Source organism: Poecilia mexicana, unplaced genomic scaffold, assembly GCF_051168715.1.
Source record: "Poecilia mexicana isolate PSO_F unplaced genomic scaffold, ASM5116871v1 scaffold_13, whole genome shotgun sequence".
Classification (NCBI taxonomy): Eukaryota; Metazoa; Chordata; class Actinopteri; order Cyprinodontiformes; family Poeciliidae; genus Poecilia; species Poecilia mexicana.
This window is the reverse complement of record NW_028263382.1, coordinates 21712120-21734520: the sequence shown is the minus strand read 5'-3', so window position 1 is coordinate 21734520 and position 22401 is coordinate 21712120. Positions and strand designations below refer to the sequence as shown.

Here is a 22401-nt window from a genome sequence, read left to right as displayed (position 1 = left end):
TTCTTTCATTTAAAAATACTGAAAAAAAAATCTAATAGATATTGTAAATATAGGTTAAAAAAAATTAAGGGGTAGGCCTATGTAGCTTCTGTGACTCTAAACAACTTTTGGTTAGGCAGACTGAAGACAAAAATAAACCACACAATTTAGCAAAACACTGCAGTCTTTTGCAAAATTAGCAATATTTGGTGGCACAGCATTAAAATTCCATGGAGACAGAAAAGGGGTGTATAAAAAAGATTTATAGTAACGCAACTGAATAAAAATAGTAAATAAAGACATAAAAGACAAACTACTACATTGTAATACATTTAAATACTTTAATTGTACTCCATAGAAACAGTGAAATCCTTCCCAGAGAAGCCAACAGGGGGCAGGCTTTTCCAAAGTTAAAAAGCAAATGATATAGGCTACGGCTAATTTTGGTCTTGCATTTCTCTAAAATGTTGTCTACTACATATGAGTTTAATTGGACAAGCTAAATTAAGTTGTTGCTTAACTGAAACAGCATTCAAATGGACGTGAAGTCAGAAAACAAACAAACAAACAAAAAATAAAGCTGCTTTTTATGGCCAATTAACCTTGCAGATAATATCAAATTCCATATGTGCTTCGGAAAGCAGCTTAAGCACCACTTCAGAAGTGAGGCTGAGCTTCATGCATTAAAAAACAAACAAACAAGCAACTTTCCAGACCGAATAAAAAGTTTTCAGAAAAGAAAATGCTTTCCAAACTAAGCTAACAACAAGAGTTAAAGTGCCAACACTGTAACTGTTTAGCTTTGACCTGAAGCATTTTTCTAATCTAGTCATCTAAACGCCACAAGTATTCATGTTGAGCTGTGAGCGTTACGAGGAGCACCTGAAGGTAACACGGGGAGGTGCAATTTCAATGTAGCTTTCCCTGCGTCGCTCGGTTTCTCCTCCTCCTCCCGCTTCCTTTTATTTCTTTTGCCTGCATCTCCACCACCACCACCACCACCTGCCACAGCTGTACCGCAGACATGGAGACCTTCCGCTAATTGCTGTAAACTGACGGAATAAACATTTGAAAGAAAAGGCAAAGGGGAAGACAACGAGGGGTGAAGATCAGGAAGGTGGACCACAGAGCTGGAAAGGGGCAGAAAAAAGGGGTGACAAGCGGAAAGACAGAAACATATGGTTGAACAGAAAGGCGGTTTATCTTATTGAGGACTGCAGAAGCGGACAGAAACTTCTTCAGCCACCGGTATAATATTCGCCCATGTCATTTCCCCTCTAACTTGTTCGCTTTAGCTTTGTGTGCTCACCTGTGCGAGGCTGTGTCAGTCACACCTCTGTTTCATTAGTTTGTTCAAGGAGGATTGCGGTGTTTGGACCTGCCAGGACGCGCGCGCGCACACACGTTCACAGAGAGCATCACAAGACGCGGTGCTGCCTTACAAACGCTTCCTGCACGGGGGGAAATTAATTAAACAACTTATTGCCACAGAAGAGGAGGTAATATCTTCGGTTTCTTGATTTCTTGTTGACATAAAGCTGTGTTTTCCAGTGAGAGTCGTCTCCTCCCGCAGCTTGTCTCGGCAACAAGCCATGTCTGGACAGACAGTGACCATTCCGGACGACAGGGCGTTCGCCAGCTTCAAGGCGGAGTGCCTGTGCGAAGAGGGCTGGACCATGACCTACACCAAGGGGGGCATCACGGTATGGACCCAGGTGCTGGAGGAGGGCAAATCCGTCCATAAAATTAAGGTGAGTCGAATACGTTTTTTTTTTTTAGTCTACACTGATGTCTGAGTAATTCCTAGTATCATCTAAAAGTAAATTTATTTAAGTATTTCAATACAAATACAGGACATCGATATTTTAGAATGAATTCAGTCCCCCCAGCGACTGACGGAATAAACATTTGAAAGAAAAGGCAAAGGGGGAGACAACGAGGGGTGAAGATCAGGAAGATCAGGAAGATCATTCCCCCCCGTTATTCGCTGGGGGGAATGGCTCTTTTGGGGGCAAAATGAATGTATGTAGCTGAACATAGACAACAGCATTGGTAGCCTACAGGCTACTTGTTAAGCTTAAGGTGCTGTATTGATATTAGCTAGCTAGTCATCTTTGAGCTAACTTTACCTGCATCCAACAGCTTTAATCAACAGTCTGTTAGTTTGGGGGAAAAACTGTGAAAAGTTCTTTGCGTTTTGCTGGTTTGCTGCCATGATTCTAACTCACCTTTAGCTCTTCACAGCAGCAGCAGGTCTCCTTCACTGCCGCACAGGTGTAAACCCAGCGCGAGCCTCATCACATGTTAGCAACGGATTAAACAGTTTTAACTGCTGATAAAAGTGACAGAAGACACATATGGGAAGTGTGGAAGCCCCTACTGTATCAAATTGACAGAGGAATAACAGAAAGTTGGCCATTCTATGGTAAAAACCCAGCACATACAGTGTTCGTGTTTTTTGAATTTTTTTGTTTGAATTTTTTTTTTTTTTTTTTTTTTGGGAACCTCTGCTTTAATAAAACTTATTTTTAATCGAGTTTGTGAAATATTCTTAACTTTTTGAGAAACTGAATTTTTGGTTTTCATATCTTTAAAAACATAATTATTTAAATTAACACCTAAAATGGAATAATCATCTATGTGAAATGAATCTTTGCTCTTTGTACTGAATGCTTAAAGTAAATTAACTTTTTGATCCACCCTTAAAAAAAAAGTAAAAGTCCATTCTAGTTCTTTATTCATGCTTTGTCCATAAAACATGAATGAAAGGAAAGTTGACGCATCAGCACATCTACACTCTAGTCGTACAATCTGGATGCAGGGAAAAGCTCTGCTAAATTCCCATATGATCAAAAGTGCTGACATGCTTTAAATGCTGCTGCTGCTTTTTGCTGCATGGGACCATTGTAGTTGTTCGCCATGCTTACGCTGACTGAAAGGAAGAGTTCCAAAGCAAACTAACAAACAAAATTATATGTCATCCATTTGTAATCATGGAAGAGTATAGGTTGAAATATATATATTTTTATAGAACAACTGTCAAGGAAAGCCCCGAGTGTAACATCCTGTTATAAAATGTTTACAGTGGTGCTGATGCAACCCTAATGCACTCTATGGGAAAATTCCCCTTATTTAACAGAAGTGAGAGCAGGTGGGAAAACTTAAGAGGCAATTTTATTTCCCCAGAGATAAATCAACTACTGATAGTAAAACTAGTGTGTTGCAGAAGTATTCATACCCCTGGATCTTTTTCATATTTTTCTCCAAACAAGCAGTAGTATAGAATTAAGAATCATATAACTGTGAAGAAGATGTAAGAGCGTTTTTAAGTGCCTTAAAACATGTGATATGCATCTGTATTTGACATCTTTTGCCTAAAGTTTACTTCAAAAGTGCAGTTCATTAGGAATGGAGCCTTTTTATGTGTAACATAAGTTCAGTGCGTGTACAGCTGTACCTTAGGACAGTTGTACCTTCCATAAAATGGGACTTTATGAAAGAGGAAATGAGATCTGGTCAACATTTGCAAAGATTTGTGCACGGCAGAAAATATAACATTGTATATCATCTTCAAAACACCAACCACATGGGGAAACATAGTGATTGCAGCATTATGCTCTCCTAGGTTATGGCTAGGTTTTGCTCTAGATTGACCAAAGAAATGCAGGGCAGTCCTGGAAGATGACCTGTTGAAGGCTGCATAAGAATTTAAATTCCAGGCATAAGAAATTTCAGGCTATTATTTCAGCAGGATAATAGCCCTAAACATACAGAGGTACAATTGACTAATTTGGTTCTTGCTTTGTGGTCACTATGGTTCAGTGGGAAGAGTCATCATCTTTAAACCTGGAAGTTGTCTGTTTGATTCCAGGTTCTTTCTACCACATGTCAATGTGCCGCTGGTCATGTATACGAGTGTGTGTGTGTGTGTGTGTGTATGCTTTTGTGAGAACGGTTGGATGAATATGGATCTAGTGTAAAGTGCTTTGAGTGGCTGGTATGACTAGAAAAGCACTGTTCAAATTCAGGTCACTTATGTTGTGTTAGGATGGATGACTTGTTGCAAGACTTAAAAATGTTTTGTTTATTGACACTCTTTATCCAATCAGATTGTGATTCAGCTCTGTAGCAAAAGAACCTGGGTAGAAATTTTGATCTGTAGATATGCCTAGTACTATAATTGTACCACAGTAACACCACAACTGCCATTAAAAGTTTTAGTCTGGGGTCTGAATACTTGCATGCTGCTCTTATCAGATTTTGTTTGCAAAAAGAAAACGGAGCACCAATATTTTTCCTGCATTTTTTGTTATTATTTTATCTAGGTAAACCACATTAAAGCTTCTTGATGTAATATGAAAAACTGTGAAAAGATGCGAGTGGCATGAACACTTTTACAAAGTAATTCTTCACATTTGAGTCCAAATTAAAAACATTTTCTAGCGTTTACTTCATATTCAGAAGCACACAATATTTTTCAAGGCTACAGTAGGTTTTCTTTTTTATTGGTTACTTTTTCAATTAAAAAAATCTTTATCCTTTGAACTCATCCTCTCATTTCATTTGGAGTATGTAGCAGCAGTGTGGGGCGTTGTATAAATAAATGCATATCTGTTAGTCATACAATGCTGATCAAGCATAATGGAGCAAGAATAATCTCTTCGCAGCACAGTGCAGAATCTGCTGTCCTGGTGCATTGATAAGGAGGCAGTTTTTTTATTTTTATCAAACAGCAAGCATTGGTTGTTGATGTTGAAAAAAGAGACAAACAGATTTTGTGACAGAAAAATAATCTGGAAATATGTTGAAAGAAAATGTTTGAAGTCAGCAGCCCTCACACAGACACAAACATATCTCTTGTATCTTCCTTAAGAAGAAAAGACACACGGCTTGAAACGTAGAGTTTTGCAGATCTGATGTAGGGTTGATTCACTTGTTCTAAAGGTGTCACTGATGGACTGTTTCTATGATTTTCACACCGTAAAGTGCTCTGGATCAATAACTCGGCGCTAAAATGTCGCCTCTTTGCATGTGTGAGGCGCTGGGCAGTTTTTACTCCAATCATAAAGAGAGAGGTTTCTCTTTGATTTAGGCGGTGCAAGATATTCTGAAATTTAATTTCACTGCTCTCTACAACATAACCATGCTGAAAAAGTCTGTAGCAGTATTGATGACTGAGTTTTAATCTATTCACCCAGGTCACGCAGTTGGATCTACTTTTCTAGAGAGAAGGCAAGCAGGAATTTACTGTACATGAAAGTAACAGATTTGACAGATTTGGTCAAAACAATCATAATGCTTAATTCTGAAAACTGAATCTTTTTTTTTTTGTCTTAGCATAACTTTTGTTCAGCAAAAGAAAATCAAGCCTTGAAGCTCATACAAAAAAACGTGAAGGGTAGAAAATGGATGATGAGTCACTTCTTTTGCTTGTATTGCTTAGCATTGTAACATCCATGAAAGTACTTACATTTTCACAAACTTTTTGATACCTCTTTGTGTGTTATACCGATAAAATGACTGCCTCTTCCCAGAAATGCATCAGAGTATAATTGTTCATTGTAACAAAAAAGGATGTTTGAATGATATAGTAGCCATTAGTCAGTTAATGTGAAGAACTTGTGCAAATATGCAGTGAGCAAACTCTATTATCTGTTTCTCATTTGACCTAGTGGTTGATGGTTCAGCATGAGGACATTTTCTGTACTTCAACAATACTTTAAATTGTATGTTGAAGTACACTTGTACATTAACATGGGTATAAATTTAAAAATGTATACCCCAGTTAGCTAGGGGTATAAATTGATTCATGCAACATACCCTCACTCCCATGTCACTGATGAAAAAAGGAATACCTTTTTAAGAATGTGGATATTTACACAAGGAACATGAAGTAAAAAAAAAAAATGCTTATTGATCACAAAGTGATTTCTAATTGGCTAATAACTCTTTTTTTTCATGGGCAACATGCTCTAATGCTCTTGGCTCATACAGAAAACCATGAACCAGCCTCATTTTCCTATTCATTATACACTGAGCAGACTTAGCAGGTGTAAAGAAAGTACTTTTTTCACTTTAAATAGAGTAGATGACTGCAGTCATTAGGTTTCTAAGTCAAAGTTAGCCAAATGTACATTTTAATTGGGAGAAACTGGGATGTCAAAAAAATGTAATCGTGCAATACTGATCCAGTAATGAAGGGATCAAGTTGCGCTCAACGCTTTCTTTGTTAGAGGACTACAATTTCCTCAGTCCACCAGTCTTGAAAATTGGCCTGTATACCACAGTAGCTGATAGTAATGTGATCTTTCAGTACTGCTTGGGACAGTAAGCAAACAGAATGGGTTGAGATGTAACAGCAGTCCTTTTTCCTGCTGCTGTATCCGGGTCTGAAGAGCGTGAGTTAACCACCAGGTGTTTACTTTGTTAAATAAATTGATGTGTGCATACATGGGTGTGTATCTAAGTGTGCACTAGTGTTATCTTCATACGCAGAGTGGGCGGGGGATCCAACATCATACCATGAATTGGGATCTTACCTGGGAGCCAAGCACTTGTTGATTTTTGGTGTAACATAATCAACACGGTGCAAGTCTGCTTCATTGGCGTGTTAACTCTTTGTATGTCCACTATATGAATGCAAAGGAACAAATCTTATTCGTGCCTTTTTAAATTATTTACACCAGCTGTATTTCCTAATGACAGCTGTAGTTTGCAAACAGTTACACGCACACGTTAGTCATTTGGGTTGGGCCTCTGTCTATAACTGCCTCTTATCTTTATGTAAATATAACAGTAACATGAGCTTGCTTTTTCCATCGTATGATATTGTCTCAACTTTTGTTTCGGGGCTCGAGCAATTGATCTTCCACTCTACAAAGGGCTGTACTATTATTCAGCCTTCGTCAGTTTAGTAGTCTTTGTACACATTTTAGGAGGCTGGAAATCAGCTATGCTACAGATATAGCCGTTCTATTTATAGACAGAATAAAAGGCTGTAGTTCTGCTGATGCATGTAGAATAATTAATGGGAGCGACTAGTTATCTGGACCTAAATTCTTAGATTTTGAATCAGAAATTGTAAAGAAAAATGCATATTAAAATTGTCATGAGTTATTTAGGGTGCTAAATATCCTATTAACCACATTTATAATTCCTATTCATCAATTATTTTCTATTCATCAGTTATTCATCAGTCATCTGCATGCAGTTTCAGGTGCAGCAGTAAGCACCGTCACCATCATTCATTCACCTCACGTGTCTAAAATGTGCTGATCAGAATCATGTGGCTGATTCAGATTTTTATTTCAAAATTATAAGATGGTATAAAATAACAGTTCAGTTTAGAAAGTGAGTAAAGCTACAAATCTTTATCAGAGATTTTACTTTTGTACAGACAAATGTAATAGACACACATCACCAAGTTAAAACATGAATGTAAATAATTTATGAATCTGTAGAAAGTGTGGAAAAAATATTTGGCAGAAGTAGCTGTCTGCACTCATCTGCCCCTCTACGACACAGATTTGCAGGTTTTGTTTTAGATGGAGTGGAAGAATCATTCTTCCACAACAAAAGCAATGACCTGTTATTTCATATATCTGTACTATTCATTTATTATTTTGTTACACAAGCCTGAGCAAAAATTTAGAGGAAGCACCTTTTGAAATCAACTTATTGTTTTGCTTTGGATGGAGCAACACAATTATCAGAAGCTGATTTTAGTAGGTTAACTCAGTCAGGCTATCTGCTTTGGTAGCTAGCCTGCGGTCTGCTGCTTTACAGACATAACTTGCAGTTTATCTGTAATATTAAAACAACTTTATTTGGAGTTGTAGGTGGCGGTGCCTTTAGTTCCAACATCTTGATTTGGCATGTTTTCTGGTGGTCAAGATTCTAATTATCTAAATATGTCTGTCTTCTAATCAGAGGTTATGTACACACCTTCTTTTAGTCGCTTAAACGTATAAGCTGAGAAGGTTTACAGCTCTGTCATCAAAATCAGAACTGCGGCTGCTGTTGGTTTAGACATTTAGGTTATGAATAATAAATGTTTTATTCTGTTTGCATACTCTGACTGAAGCTGTCCGAGTTGAGCGATTCCTCTTTTTTCATAACTAAAGCAGGCAGTTACTTAGAGAATTTTTGTTTTTACTTTTTTTGTGCATTTAATTATTTTAGCATAAATTTTAATATAACACTACAGAAACATTTGTCCAGGCAAACACTAACACACACAAAAAAATAGCCTTCTGGGATTTTCCTTTTCCATGCAGATGCAGAGGGGAGCTCTGCACGAAACATCCCCAGAATTGTTTTTGGCATTTTTGTATCGTCTCTCAAAAGAAGATGACGAGAGCTGACAAGTTTGTAGGAGGAAGAGCAGGTATGAGAGGGCAAATGAGGAAAAAAGTGTTTGATGGAGGAACCAAAGCAAAGAAGGAAAAGTTGGTGAGTTGAGTTACATGAGAGGGGAAAAGGGATTGTTGGGTGCTTGGTGTGGGTGGATGCTATACTGTGGATAATCATAACCAACTGGATAGATTTCTGTTTTTGGTCTCTACTCTGGCCTTTGGATCTTTCTGAACCCTGTTTCACCTGCCTCTATTTTTCCCCCTTCACTCTGGGCTTCCTATGCTGAGTTTACTGAATTAGTATGTAATAGAATTACACACATCTGTGCTTAACAGGGTGTATGTCTTCATTTTCTGCTGAATGCCTTTTGCCCCTTCACTTCTCCTCTTTCACTTTTTTTATTCAATTGTCCTCCTTCCTCCTACTCCTGTTTCAGTTTGCCTGTGGATACAACACATCCTTTATTCCCACTGGAGTTTTTTTTTGACCTACTGTACCTTGGATTTGGCAATCCATGTACGTGCAAGTGCTCACACACGCATACACACGCACACAGCCATGCAAACATTGAAGAATATGTTGTTGGCTATCAAGCGTAGCAAGTTGCAAGTACTGAAGCATTGTTTCTGGCATTCTGATGAAGATGTGTCGGACATATTTTGTCTGTGTGTGGTTCTTAAGTAGTTTGAAGGGGAAAATGGAAAATCTGACTTTACACAACTTTTACAGTAAAAGCAATTTTTTGTCACCTTTCACTGAATGTCGCCTGCTGTGCCTAGTCATTGTTTTTAACAGATGACCATATGTATGGCTTGTATGTGACTTGGTGTCTTTTGCTCTCTGTGGTTACTTTTGTTTTAGACTTTACTACAGAGAATGACGAGACCAAACCATGTGAGGCCCCACAAAGTTTGAAAGGACGTTTATCTCCTGCCCAGTTCCACACAACAACACAATTAGGTCAATTTTGGATCTAAATAAGCTGATATTGCTTTATATCAGTATCCTTAATATTAATCACAATAATGGTGTATCTTAGTCTAAGGGCTGCATGTTTGATGTAAACCTTGGTGGTTTGACAGTTAAAATGAGTGTATGTGACTTCCTGTTACATTTCACACGCTTCAAGAGAAATGCACGCCTGTTTTATATTTTAAGCTCTGCAAAACATTTTTCAAGTTCGTTCACTGCTAGCCAAAAATAACATGCATATCCAATTGCTTTAGATCTTTACATGGCGAAAAAATATGATTCATCAATGAAGACCATAAAGTTCTAATTTCAGTAGATATCAGCTTAATAAAAAACAAATAAAAATGATCTTTTGGACTATAAGCATTTAGTAGAACAAAACATTTCTTAAAGACTGAGGATGTTTTTGTGATTTCTGTTTAAAGTCGTACTGTATGAAGGTGTTGTTCCGCATTGGGCTTTACATTCTTGCTCCCAAAACATGACTACTGGATTATTTGGTCACTCTAAATTGTTCGTAGGTATAAGTGTTTTTCCCAGCCTCTAAGCTGAAAACTGAAATTTAATAGCAATGTTTCTGCTCTACGCCTGGTTGTCTGTTTTCGTTTTGGCATGTTTACAGCAACCCACAAAAGGTCTGGCATAGTTCCCTCACAGTTTTGGTTGAATTCCTGTTTTTGTTTGAGTCTAAAAACAGTGCCGTGTTTTTGAGTACTTAAGAAAAATTACAAATGGGAATGATTTGTGAAAACAGCTTTTATGTGGATACATACCCAAAAGTTGCTCAAATTTAAAATGTAACAAAATGCTAAGCATTTCCAGACAAGGATTATGTTGTTGTTCACTTTGTTTAATTGGTTCTTTTAAAACATGGGGACTTTTTTTTAATGCACAAAATGCTTTCAGTTGGTGAAAGGTCAAGCTGATCACAATTAATTCATCACCATTCTATTGTAATACAACATGTAGCTTGAAGCGGGGTGTCTTGCTCATACGTTCCTTGAAAAAGTCCATATCTGAAAGTCAACCTATGTTGCTGCATAACTTGTGGCTTTACACCATTATTGAGTAGTTGATATAGATTCTGAATTTCAACCTAACATTACATCCCAGAAGATGTTAAAAGATTTGCAAACCATTCTGCAGTCTTTATGCTTCTGTTTACACTTCTGCTGACAGATTTTTCAAGCTGTTTGTACTGGACTGCAATTATAGTTGAAGTAACTTGTTCATGTCTAAGAGAGTACTTTAGATGTTATATTATGTCGTTACAGAACAGTTTGATATTGGTCTAAAAGGATGAGCCTATATGCTATTTTTATTGAACAGCGCAAGTTCCATTCTATTCAAAGAGCTTTCCTAGCAGTAATGAGCATAATTTTTCTAAATGAATCCCTCGGGGAATGGGAAGAGACAGATGGATAAAGACAGGCTGCCTTCTCGACTGATTAGTATTGGGACTTTAAATCTTCTGGGACAGACTGGGTCCATTTCCTTCTCATTTGCTTGTCTTCTCTTGCTCACTTTCTGTCTGTTTCACAAGTGCTTTCCTTCATTGATCTCTTCATTTTTGCGGATTCTTTCACTTGCCGCTCCTCCGTTGTACTTGTTGATATTATTGAGATGCGTCCCCGAGACAGTTGTAACTCCAGCAACGGCTGCACTCCAGGGTTTGAGGCGTTTCTTTGCTTAGCAAAGAAACAGAAGCAAAGACAGGAGGTCCCTGGTTCTATTGATAAGCTTTGCAGCACCTGAAAAGACACAAAGAAAGAGGTGGCATGGATGGATGGATGATTGACATTATGCTTACATCTTGTGATCAATTCTGAAACTTTTTCCAAATGGTAGAAGTTAGCTGTCAAGCAATGACGGCTAAAAAAGATCATTCAGAGCCAATGCTTGACTCTTGCAGGTTGTCTGACATATGTCCCTGACTCTGACTTGTACTGAATGTGTTGTTTTTCTGTTGGAGCTCAGATCTAGTAATGACTCATCTATGGTCAGTGGCCTGTCTCTCTCCTGATGTTGTGCTTTCCTTTCTCTGTGTTTCACACCCAATCTCCCTCTTTCTGACATTGACGCTCTCCAAACAGCTGATGTCCAAACACTTCCACATCAAATAGGTCTGTTTGTTTGTGGCAGTTTCTCTGCAAGATCCTGTTCATTTGTATTCCTCTTTTCAGCAATATTGTATGTAAATGCTAAGATTTTTGCAGGTCAATCTGATACTTAACCCTTTTTCAGATGGCAGGAGTGAAGCAAAGCTTTAGATCTGAAATGAGTCAGTGACTGCTTGATCTGAGCGATCCCAGTGAGAAATAAACGGGGTGTTTAGTGTTTTGAACTTGAACTTTTCCTTATTTTTTAAGTTACAACTTCAAACTTCCTTTTACTGGGATTTTCTTACAGATTAGTCCAAAGAAGTGCATAATTTAAAAGTAATGACAAAGTGTTGAATGTTTTTAAATGACTCAACACAAATCTGTCAAGTGTGGCTCCATCCTTTTACCCATCAGTCCTGACCTGCTTTTCTGTCTCTAACAAAGAAAATTCGCACAGCATGACACTTCCTTCTCCATGTTTCCCCCTTGGAGGTGGAAAGAGAAGGATGTCATTTTTAAGGTCATATGCAGTGTTGGTACTTCTGCCACAGAGAGGCTAAAAAGTTCAATTTCAGTTTCGATTGGAAACCAAATACCTGTAACACTTTTCAAGCTTTTTATGTAGTTAAAAATGGAAAGCATCGCATCACTGTCTACTTCTCAGTTATGCAGTATTTTTGTGTTGGTCTATCAAGTAAAATTCTGTTAACAATTGAAAAGATTCAGGAAGTTTGAACAGTTTTACGAGGCACTGCAGAGAGAAGAAATAATCCGTTCCATTACTCCTGTGTGTGTGTTTTCTTTTTCCTTTATAGCCTCATGATGAATGTTCTCTTTCCTTTAGTGTCGTATGGTATGTAAGGACGTGCCGGCTGAGACGATGTACGATGTTCTCCATGACATTGAATACAGAAGAAAGTGGGACTCAAACGTCATCGAGACCTTTGATATTGGGAAGCTCACAGTGAATGCAGATGTCGGATACTACTCATGTACGTTGCACTGTTTGTTCTAAACATTGTTTTTCTTTACGTGGGTGAATGGTTTTGTGTAGTAAGGGGAAGTAGTCTCATAATGAAATGCATATTATTGTTCAACAGTCTGTTTTACTGGAGATGCATTGTTTGTTTTAAAGGGAAGTGTCCGAAACCTCTCCGGAACCGGGACGTCATCACGCTTCGCTCCTGGCTGCCAATAGGGAAGGATTACATCATCATGAACTACTCTGTTAAGCATGCCGTATGTATAGACAACCACATGCAGTGAACCCTTTTAGAACCTTTTTATGTTGCACATAAATGCGAATACAGCATTGTGAAATAAATGGAACAAAGTAGATGCTTGTTGGCTCAGCTGAAAAAAAACCCATCTGCCCACTTTACCAGGGACATTGTAGTGCATGAATGTCTTTATGTAGACAGGAGGTGATGCAAACCTTTCATTGGACACTTAGAATTTCACTCATCCTGTAGAGGAGCTGTCCATCCAGGAAGAAGAGACAGCTTGGCATCTGTCCAGAGAGACACAACTCTCCACCCCTTGAAGCTTTTACGGTAGATGGTTTATGTGGCAGTACTGCTTCATTTTCCCTGCAAGATCATTAATCTGATACAGATGAACACTGCACATTATTACTTTGGCTACTAAACGTACTTTCTAAGAACTTGACCCATTTAATATCAAGTGGTAGTAGAACAAACATAGTGATTAGAGAACATAAAGATTATGTGAGTAACAAGTTTACTTCAGCCCAAAACATTTGCTGATAAATTGGCAGCTTTTCCGATGTGGAGCTGAGCTCCTAATCATCTCCTGTCACCAAGGCTGCTTCAACAAAATTAAAGTGTTGATTAGAAACTGGTTGGGTAACACTGATGAGGCAGTGAGCTTTGTAAAATTTGAACAAACAAAATCTGTGAGATTCTCTAGAGGTTCTTCTCAGTCATGTTGAGGTTCTGCTGTCAAACTATTTTACTCTCATTTTAAACAGTAAATGGCCTGAACTCTTTCAGCACTTTATTTAGTCTGGATGACTCCAAAGAGCTTTGCTCTACATTCAGTCATTAACCTATTTTTACTCGCATTCAGATGGATGGTGATGGTCACCAACAGGCAAGGCAGGTGAAGTATCTTGGCCAAGGTCACAGCAATCGAGTCTGACGGGGTTTGAACAGTCAGACGAAGATGTCAGAAGATGAACTTCTACCATCTTGGCCCCATTCTAGTTTTGTGATTCCCTATTTTGGTGCCGAAACAGCACTGACCTGTTGAGGCATAGTCTTTGCTCTACCTCAGAAGGTGAGCAGCAAATCTAGTTCGTCAGCATGTGGGACACGGATGAGCTCTGTTTTGTTTGTTTATTTATTTATTTTTATTGTGAATCTCACATACGGATAATTGGCAACACCTCAGGGTTGTTGTGCTTCTTAAAATATTCTTAAATTATTGTCTCTCTGGACGGTAGCCAAACCAGTCCTAGTTAGTAAATCTCAAAATATCGACCACCTAAATTCTTCCCTTCTTCCTCCAATGCAGCTTGATGCCATTTGTTCCCCAAATAAGCGACATGCACATACCACTCATGTAAAATAAGAGAAAACATGACTCATAAGAAAAGTCTACCTTCTTCTATTGCTTCATGGTTCAACTCTGAGACCCAAATGTCCATTACTGCCCCTTTCAGGTAGCCACAGATTGATCTGTGGCTACTGGCTAAGCAGCAGTAAACGGTATTGTGCAGGCTGGCCTCCGATCCACATGAACGTCATCTGTTTACGACGGCTTTTGTTAGCCAATGATCACTCCAGACTGGGAACTTCCCACCAGGCCTGTACTTTTCACTGACTCAGTCATCTTAGTTTGGCTCTTGTCAAACTCAATCAGATCTTTAACTTTTAGATTTAATTATTTCTAACACTTGAACTGTAAGAAAAGATTTGTCGAGATGAGTTTTATGCACTTCATCTGTCATTGGTCATAATGTTGTGCCTGAAGTGCTAACACTAGACATTAGAGATCCCTCATTGTTGAGCTTTTTATTGACTTCATGTCAGCCTTTGAGAAACTGTAAGGTGATTTCTTGAATACTAGTGGTTACATATAACTATAACAATTCATTTGTCAGAATGTATCACCTTTATTTTTATAGAGCAGGTGACTGAAATTGGTACAAATTTGTATATTTGGATACTTTGTAATGTGATTCCAGCTTAAAATAGAACTTTTGCTATGCTTTCTGTAATGAAACAACATGGGAGCTTAGTAGCTTTTTCATGCATGGTTAATTTGTAAGTCAGATTTTTGGTGACTTATCAAAGAAAAACTTTTCTTTTGAGAAAGAGTCTCCTATTGGGCTGAAAAGCAGCCAAAGCCTCAAAGAAAAACTGTGTATTGAAGTTTATGCAGTTTAAAGCAGCCCTGCACAGTTTGTCATGCAGTTAGTAAGGATACATATTTAGTACCTTTCAGTTATTGGACCTTTCATCTGTTGGGACAGTCAGTAAATGTTTTAAAAAGATTTCATTTGTGGCAGTCCATGAGGAACCACTTTAAAAGATTAAGAGAGGGTTTGACTGTTTGGCAGTGAAGCATAAAAGAAACTAGAGAAGATGTTTGCACATTAAAAATAATCTAAAGTGTCTAAATAATTTGTTTAATAAAGTATTTAGTCCCCTGGTCCTTTACTCCTATCCTCTCTGTCTCTTTCAGAGTTATACTCCCTAAAACGAAGTTTACAGAAGCATAAGTCATTTCATGTGACTTGTAACTCCCGGCTTGTCTTCCACATTCCTGCCTAAATTAGAGTTTATGGACATAATAGAATCCATGTCCGTGAAAGAATGTTTGTGTTAAGCTGTGTGATTTGACAAAGTCACTGTTGCTGATCATTTGAACTTCAGACTTAAAGAATGGAAGACTGTTTAACTTATTAATCTGAATGAATATGACATTGACTTTAAAATAAACAAGTGATGCAGACAGGCATGCCTAAAACATACTATAATACAAATAAATTTGAGATTGGAGCTAGAAAATAATGTTGAATGACTAAAGTCTTCAGTTAAATTTTCAATGGAAAAGTGAATTACTTTTATTCACCGTAGAAAAAAAAAAATCTTCTCTGTTTCCACTCAGCTTTAATGTCACATGAATGCACTGACAACCCCTCTGAAGTTCAGTTCTTTATGATATTCCTTTTGCATTCCTGTTGTAAAATTATCTAGTGCAGATCTTTATTTATTGTAATTTAACTTGAGTATGGATTTAATGACGCTCTTTGTCTTATATATTCTACCAAATTAGACCTGTCTTTGTTTTTCCAACAAGAGCATCTTTTTTTGAATGCTGCAATAAAGAAAATCAAAGAAGGGAACAAACTTAACATTTTGGAAGAAATCAGAGGAATTGTCACAAGTTTTTTTTTTTTTTTTTTTTTTGTTAAGCCAGTATGTGATGATGTGTTAATTGTCAGTTCTCCTAATGGTGATGTAAACTCTTCAATGTAGTTTCAAAACCTTGACCTGAATCTTATAAAAAGGAGGGAATGGATGGGTTATGTCATTATGCTCTCTTGGGAGATGGGCTGTGAGTGTTTGCTTCGGTAATGTTTCCATGTTTCATTTTGACCAAAGCAAGTCAGACATTGAATTTGGACTTGGAGAGAAATGAGGCCCAATTGTAACAAAATGTTCAGTGTGTTTTATAAACAGCTTGTGTGTCAGGGCAAATGAGGACAAAATCAGATGTGCAGCAGTCACACGGCAGAATTGTCCCATAAAATATCTGACAATACTTGATATCTGCTCAAGGTCATTTTTAGTTGTCTTCATACTGAAGGGCTGATTAAAACTCACAACCAGAGATTTTCTGACAGGACAAAGGTTTGTTGCACAATATGAACCTGAGATTTTAAGATTTAAAGTTTGTTTTTTGGATCCGTCCTATATAAATCTTAATTTTTGGAGACTTCTTTTAGCATCTTACTCAGAATGAACTTGCTTGTACAGCCGGACTCGGCCATGTTGGCAGTTGCTTAAAATGTCCTCCAGTTTTACACTAATTTTCATAAAGTTACACTCAGTTTTAAAACCACTGCTGCTGATCAGATAAAATTCAGTGAATATTTTTAAGTTTTTATCTTTTTAACCCCAAAATCTCTGCTTTCAAATAACTAATCCTGCTAATAATCAATTACCAGGATTATTTTTTGTCAGTTGATCAAGGCATAAGATATAGTGTATGCATCTGCCGGATGTCAGAGAGATGTAGTTCAACTTAAATGCCCATTAGCTCAGAACATGATGCTGTTTGGTTTCTGAGAATCCTGCAAACGATTCATGAACCAAGCAGCCAAGGTGTGCTCAGCAGAAATTCATATGCTGTAACCTGTTAGTAGAGAAGAGGAGATGCCAAAAACAAGCATCAGATCTCTGGGGGAAAAAAACAAAAAAAAAAAACAAAACAAAAAAAAACATAAAGCAGTGATGTGAAGTTCCTCTCTGCTAAGAGTTTCCATCTCCTTGGTGCTCTGGGTGCTTCTTTAGTGCTCTGCAGTGAGCCTTTTCCAGTCCGTGCTGGCTAACCAGCTCTGCATGCCATTATAGTCAATAATTATCTTCTATGTAGCTAAAGGAGTTAGCAGTAATAATAATACAGTATGCTGCAGTGTGTATAGCTTTTAGTGCTTTGTCTTGTGCATTGGATTTCAAATGAATGTAAAACTATAGAAATGTGGCAATTTAAAAACACATTTCAATATGTTTGCTGCAAACATGACGGATTATTTGATAAAATGTCTAGAAAAGCTTTGAATCTATAATTTCTTTTTTTTTTTATTCAGATATTGTGCCCTCATTGAATAAAAAATGTGGACTCTATTCTCATAGATATTAAAATGCAGGGGATATTATCCAGTTTTGTTGTGCCCTTTACCTAAGCATAAATTTATTGTTGTCTTCACAGAAATACCCTCCTAAAAAGGACATGGTGCGGGCCGTTTCCCTTCAGACGGGCTACATGATTCAGAGCCAGGGACCAACCAATTGTACCCTCACTTATATGGCCCAGGTAGATCCACGAGGTAAATAATACACACATACTGCAGCAAATCAGCGCACAGCCCTGTTCAAAAGTGCGTAGATGCTACACATAATGATGGGAAAAGAGATGCTCCCCCTTCCAGGTGCTAATGCAGGCTGCATAAATTATTCATTCATTTACCTTTACGTTAAAATGTGTCGTCCTGGTAACCATATCAAGAAGATTTGCAGCTTGATCCGTCTATTTATAGATCCTTCTTTTTCCCCAGTCAGATTTTCTGTTTGTATTGTTTTTATTTTTCTTACTTGCATGCTTGTTGTTGCTTAGATCTCAAGAATTACCTCTTCCCAATGTGTTTGCGTGGATGCAACAAGAATCGAGTTACTGAGATTCTCTTTCATGTGTTTGATGTGAAATGCAGTGAAAGAAAACCTAACATTCTTCTTCAAGCCACCTGCCCCATCCCTCATCAACCTCTTTCTTGTCTTATTCAGACTTACCCAGCTCCTTCTTTCTTTTTTACAGGCTCATTACCCAAGTGGGTTGTCAACAAATCTTCTCACTTCCTCGCTCCCCGCGTAAGTCATGCACATATTAACACGGATCCTGTGAGTGTCTTGCGCATTTGTCCAAATGGTAGTCTTTCGTCTTGACGGTATGTCATGGCACACGGGCTGTCACGGTGGGAATTATATGCCTGCTAAAAAGAACATTCTGTGCAGCTCATTTCTGAAATGCGGGTTTACTTAGGTTGTTACTGAGAGCGGTGTTTAACTTTGTGTTGAAAGTAAGGAAAGAAAGGGACCGACTGCTACCATGACCAGTGAAGAGCAGCTTAAATGGATTTGCAAAGTAGAAACATAAAGATGAATCAAATTGATTTACACATTTCAGCTGCTAACCGTAGCATCCTGTGAGTTTTCCTTCATTGGAAACACAGTCGGAAATGTGTGAAGGAACCTTAGTAGTAGGTTCTAATTATACAAGATGCCTTATATAAATATTTGCAGTTTTGAAGCTCAAAAGATCTCTGGTTTATCTACCCATCCTTCGTCACTGCACCATTGTGTATTAAAAGATTTCGGACAGACGGAAATCTTTACATACTGTACTGTTTTAGTTTTCAGTTTGCACTGAGTCGGTTACTTTGAATCGTTATTAGATAACATGCAATTTGCAAACTTATTCTGAATAAATTTACATGGAAGTCCGAGTGGCAGGATTGCCTCAACTAAAAGATTGCATTGGTGCATTTCTCAACAAAATCTTTTGAAATATAGAAATGTTTATTATAGAAATTCAGTAAGCAATAGAAACGCCTGACAAAAATATTTAGCAAGACTAAAGCAGCAAACTCAAATTCAAAGTTTCTGCCAGACACAAATGGTTAACCACGAATGCATGTTTCACATGATCACTTCTGCTTCCCACTGTACTATCACTTAAATTTAATCTGCAGAGCTGCTTCTGTCCTCAACACCCATGTATTTCATGTCTGGTGTCAATCCAGTCCACCTTGTTTTTTTTTAATAGAAACAGCAGACTGTTGGTTTAACCTGTGGAAATACGTGTAATATTAAATAAAACCGATTGTTTCATTTTTATTTCTGTCCTCGTTCTAGGCAATGAAAAAGATCAGCAAAGCCTGTCTGAAGTATGCAGAGTGGAAGCAGAGACACGGCCCCAACTTCAAGCCCTGGCTGTACCCCGAACAGACCACGTTAGCTACAATCCCACTCTCGGAGCTGAGCATTCAGCGCGCGGAGAGCCTGGAGAATATCGACGAGAGCTCTTTGGCTGAGACTAATGACAGAGAAGACAGCGACTAAACCAAACATGCTCATACAAACAGCAATGCAGGGATACATAAATGCTTAATAAACGTCCCATCATTACATGTATGTATATGTGATTCTGTTTGTACGTTGGATATTGGTCATGAAATGCATATGCAAACATATCAATGAGGACAACTATGTGGGTATTCATGCACAGGGACAAACTTTACCAACTCAGTCACATTTACATACACATTTTATGAACACAGACACGTCACATAAACAAGGAGCACAAACGATACTACAAGAAGTAAATAAACTAACATTTGATGTGTTCAAAGTAGCATTAGTTTTTTTTTTCTTTTTAAAGGGATGTCGTTTTCTAATGCAGAGTTTCTTACCAAATATATACATAGATTCTTGCTGTAGCACTTAGACTTTCAAAACTTTTACATGTCTTGTCACCTTGTAACCATAAACGTCTTTTTATTTTATTGAATCTTTATGAGATCGTCCAACACACAGTAGACCGTAACAATGAAGTGGAATGGATTTTTTTATTATTGTTTTAACTGGACCCTATTCATTTGGTGATTTTTGAAGGAATTTTCTTGGACTGGATATTTGGGATGTCAAAGTAAATTTGGCTGAATGCAAGTCAAGCTTTAAGATTATATATATATATATATATATATATATATATATATATTTAAACTGAAGTGTAAAACAATTAGTCATTTCCCATTCAAGTTGTAATTTTGCACACAAATCCAAATAAAATACGACAAAGTTTGTGGTTGTAATGAGACAAAATGGAAAAGTTTATTGGGCATAAATAACTTTGAAAAGAACTATGCCTTTTTAATAAACCATTTGCACACAAATTTTAACATGCATATTGATTCTACATATGACCTATCAAGATCCAATATTTTCACAATTACTTACATGATCTCTGACCTCCAGAGATTTACACCCCAAACATGCTGCACCGGTGCACTCAGACCTATATTAGTCTTGATCTTTAAGTCTCTCAGTCCTCAGTGTGTCTCCATGACATTTTCTAAGCACATAATTATGCAGTTGTGCAGAAGGCAGCTGGAACCCACAACCCAACCTTCATCTCCTCCCTTTTTTTTTTTTTTTTGGTCACACACAGACGAATGCAGATTTACATTCATGCAATGACAGCTTCTCAATTTGGGAGATGTCTGAATGTATGTAGACTTTAAATAAATACAGATTCCTACAAAGGTTTCCATCATTTTACTGGTTTCTGAGTTTATTTTCCTGTTTTCATGTGTGCTTGGGTTGCTGCCGTGGTCGGTCTCGGCTCGTTCATGCAGGTTTTTTGAAAGTGCCGTGCCATGATCAGAACAGACAAACACAATTACATGCAGCTGCGACCGGTGAACTGTTTGTACTCACAATGGGAGACAATGTGTGCACGTGTGTTCGTTTGATTGCGTGCATCTACGGATTCACTGCGTGTGTGTGTGTGTGCAGTGGCCTAGATCAGTGTTAGGAATCCCCCCCAATCTGTTGGCATAGCAACGCCAAGATCGACTCGGCACCAAAGAGCAACACATAATGACGGGATCTTGTGTGATGTATACTTGGGATGTTCCTTACTGCAGCATGCCTAGCTGCTGTTCATGACAGCAGGCGTGCAGCCACACTGAACAGAAACCGTTCCGTTCTGGTTTTCTATTAAAATAGCTCAGGAAGTGAGAGGAACACGGCAGTTGCCTGTTTATGTGGTGGCTTGGCCATGAATTTTTCGCATCTCTTCCTCTCTGTTTGCTTCCACATTTTTACACCAGTCTCCTCTGCATATGCACTGCCTTATAAAGTATGAATGATGAAGGGAAGTGTATGCAAGAAATTCAAAAATATCTCAAGCTCAACACCGCTGCTATTATTGCTCAATGGCAGAGGCCTCCCGCTCTGCCATTGCAGTGTTCATATATACAGGTGCTGGTCATAAAATTAGAATATTGTGATAAAGTTCATTATTTTCCATAATGTCATGATAAAAATTAAATTGTCATATATTTTAGATTCATTGCACACCAACTGAAATATTTCAGGTCTTTTATTGTTTTAATTTTGATGATTTTGGCAAACAGCTCATGAAAACCCAAAATCCCTGTCTCAAAAAATTAGAATATTATGAAAAGGTTCTCTGAACGAGCAATAAAAATAATCATCTGAATCAACAAAGTAACTCTAAACACCTGAAAAAGATTCCTGAGGCCTTTAAAAACTCCCAGCCTGGTTCATTACTCAAAACCGCAATCATGGGTCAGACTGCTGACCTGACTGCTGTCCAGAAGGCCATCACTGACATCCTCAAGCAAGAGGGTGAGAAACGGAAAGACATTTCTGAACGAATCGGCTGTTTGCAGAGTGTTATATCAAGGCACCTCAGTGGGAAGTCAGTAGGAAGGAAAAAGTGTGGCAGAAAACGCTGCACAACGAGAAGAGGTGACCGGACCCTGAGGAAGATTGTGGAGAAGGGCCGATTCCAGACCTTGGGGGAAGCAGTGGACTGAGTCTGGAGTAGAAACATCCAGAGCCACCGTGCACAGGCGTGTGCAGGAAATGGGCTACAGGTGCCGCATTCCCCAGGTCAAAGGTCAAGCCACTTTTGAACCAGAAACAGCGGCAGAAGCGCCTGACCTGGGCTACAGAGAAGCAGCACTTTGGACCACTGTTGTTCAGTGGTCCAAAGTACTTTTTTCGGATGAAAGCAAACTTTGCATGTCATTCGGAAATCAAAGTGCCAGACTCTGGAGGAAGACTGGGGAGAAGGAAATGCCAAAATGCCAGAAGTCCAGTGTCAAGTACCCACAGTCAGTGATGGTCTGGGTGCCATGTCAGCTGCTGGTGTTGGTCCACTGGGTTTTATCAAGGGCAGGATCAATGCAGCAGCTATCAGAAGATTTTGGAGCACTTCATGCTTCCATCTGCTGAAAAGTTTTATGGAGATGAAAATTTAATTTGGTCTGGAATCGGCCCTTCTCCACAATCTTCCTCAGGGTCCGGTCACCTCTTCTCATTGTGTAGCGTTTTCTGCCACACTTTTTCCTTCCTACTGACTTCCCACTGAGGTGCCTTGATATAACACTCTGCAAACAGCCGATTCGTTCAGAAATTTCTTTCTGTTTCTCACC

At 38.3% G+C, this 22401-nt stretch overlaps 1 protein-coding gene across 1 annotated transcript; it reads left to right on the top strand.

Annotated features, from left to right (window-relative positions):
- Positions 1 to 899: 899 nt before the first annotated feature.
- Positions 900 to 20489, top strand: stard10 (StAR related lipid transfer domain containing 10). The gene is made up of 8 exons (XM_015003665.2): positions 900 to 1227; positions 1328 to 1478; positions 1553 to 1730; positions 12253 to 12400; positions 12544 to 12647; positions 17370 to 17487; positions 17973 to 18025; positions 19070 to 20489. The coding sequence occupies exons 3-8, from the start codon at positions 1572 to 1574 to the stop codon at positions 19274 to 19276; spliced, it is 789 nt and encodes a 262-aa protein (XP_014859151.1). The 5' UTR covers positions 900 to 1227; positions 1328 to 1478; positions 1553 to 1571; the 3' UTR covers positions 19277 to 20489.
- The last annotated feature ends 1912 nt before the right edge of the window (positions 20490 to 22401 follow it).

Bases quoted from the DNA above. Each gene is read 5' to 3' on its own strand.
- stard10 (XM_015003665.2), top strand. From the start codon at position 1,572: ATGTCTGGACAGACAGTGACCATTCCGGACGACAGGGCGTTCGCCAGC. The intron at 12,401-12,543 runs GTACGTTGCACT...TTTGTTTTAAAG, and splicing joins AGATGTCGGATACTACTCAT to GGAAGTGTCCGAAACCTCTC. The intron at 17,488-17,972 runs GTAAATAATACA...TCTTTTTTACAG, and splicing joins GGCCCAGGTAGATCCACGAG to GCTCATTACCCAAGTGGGTT.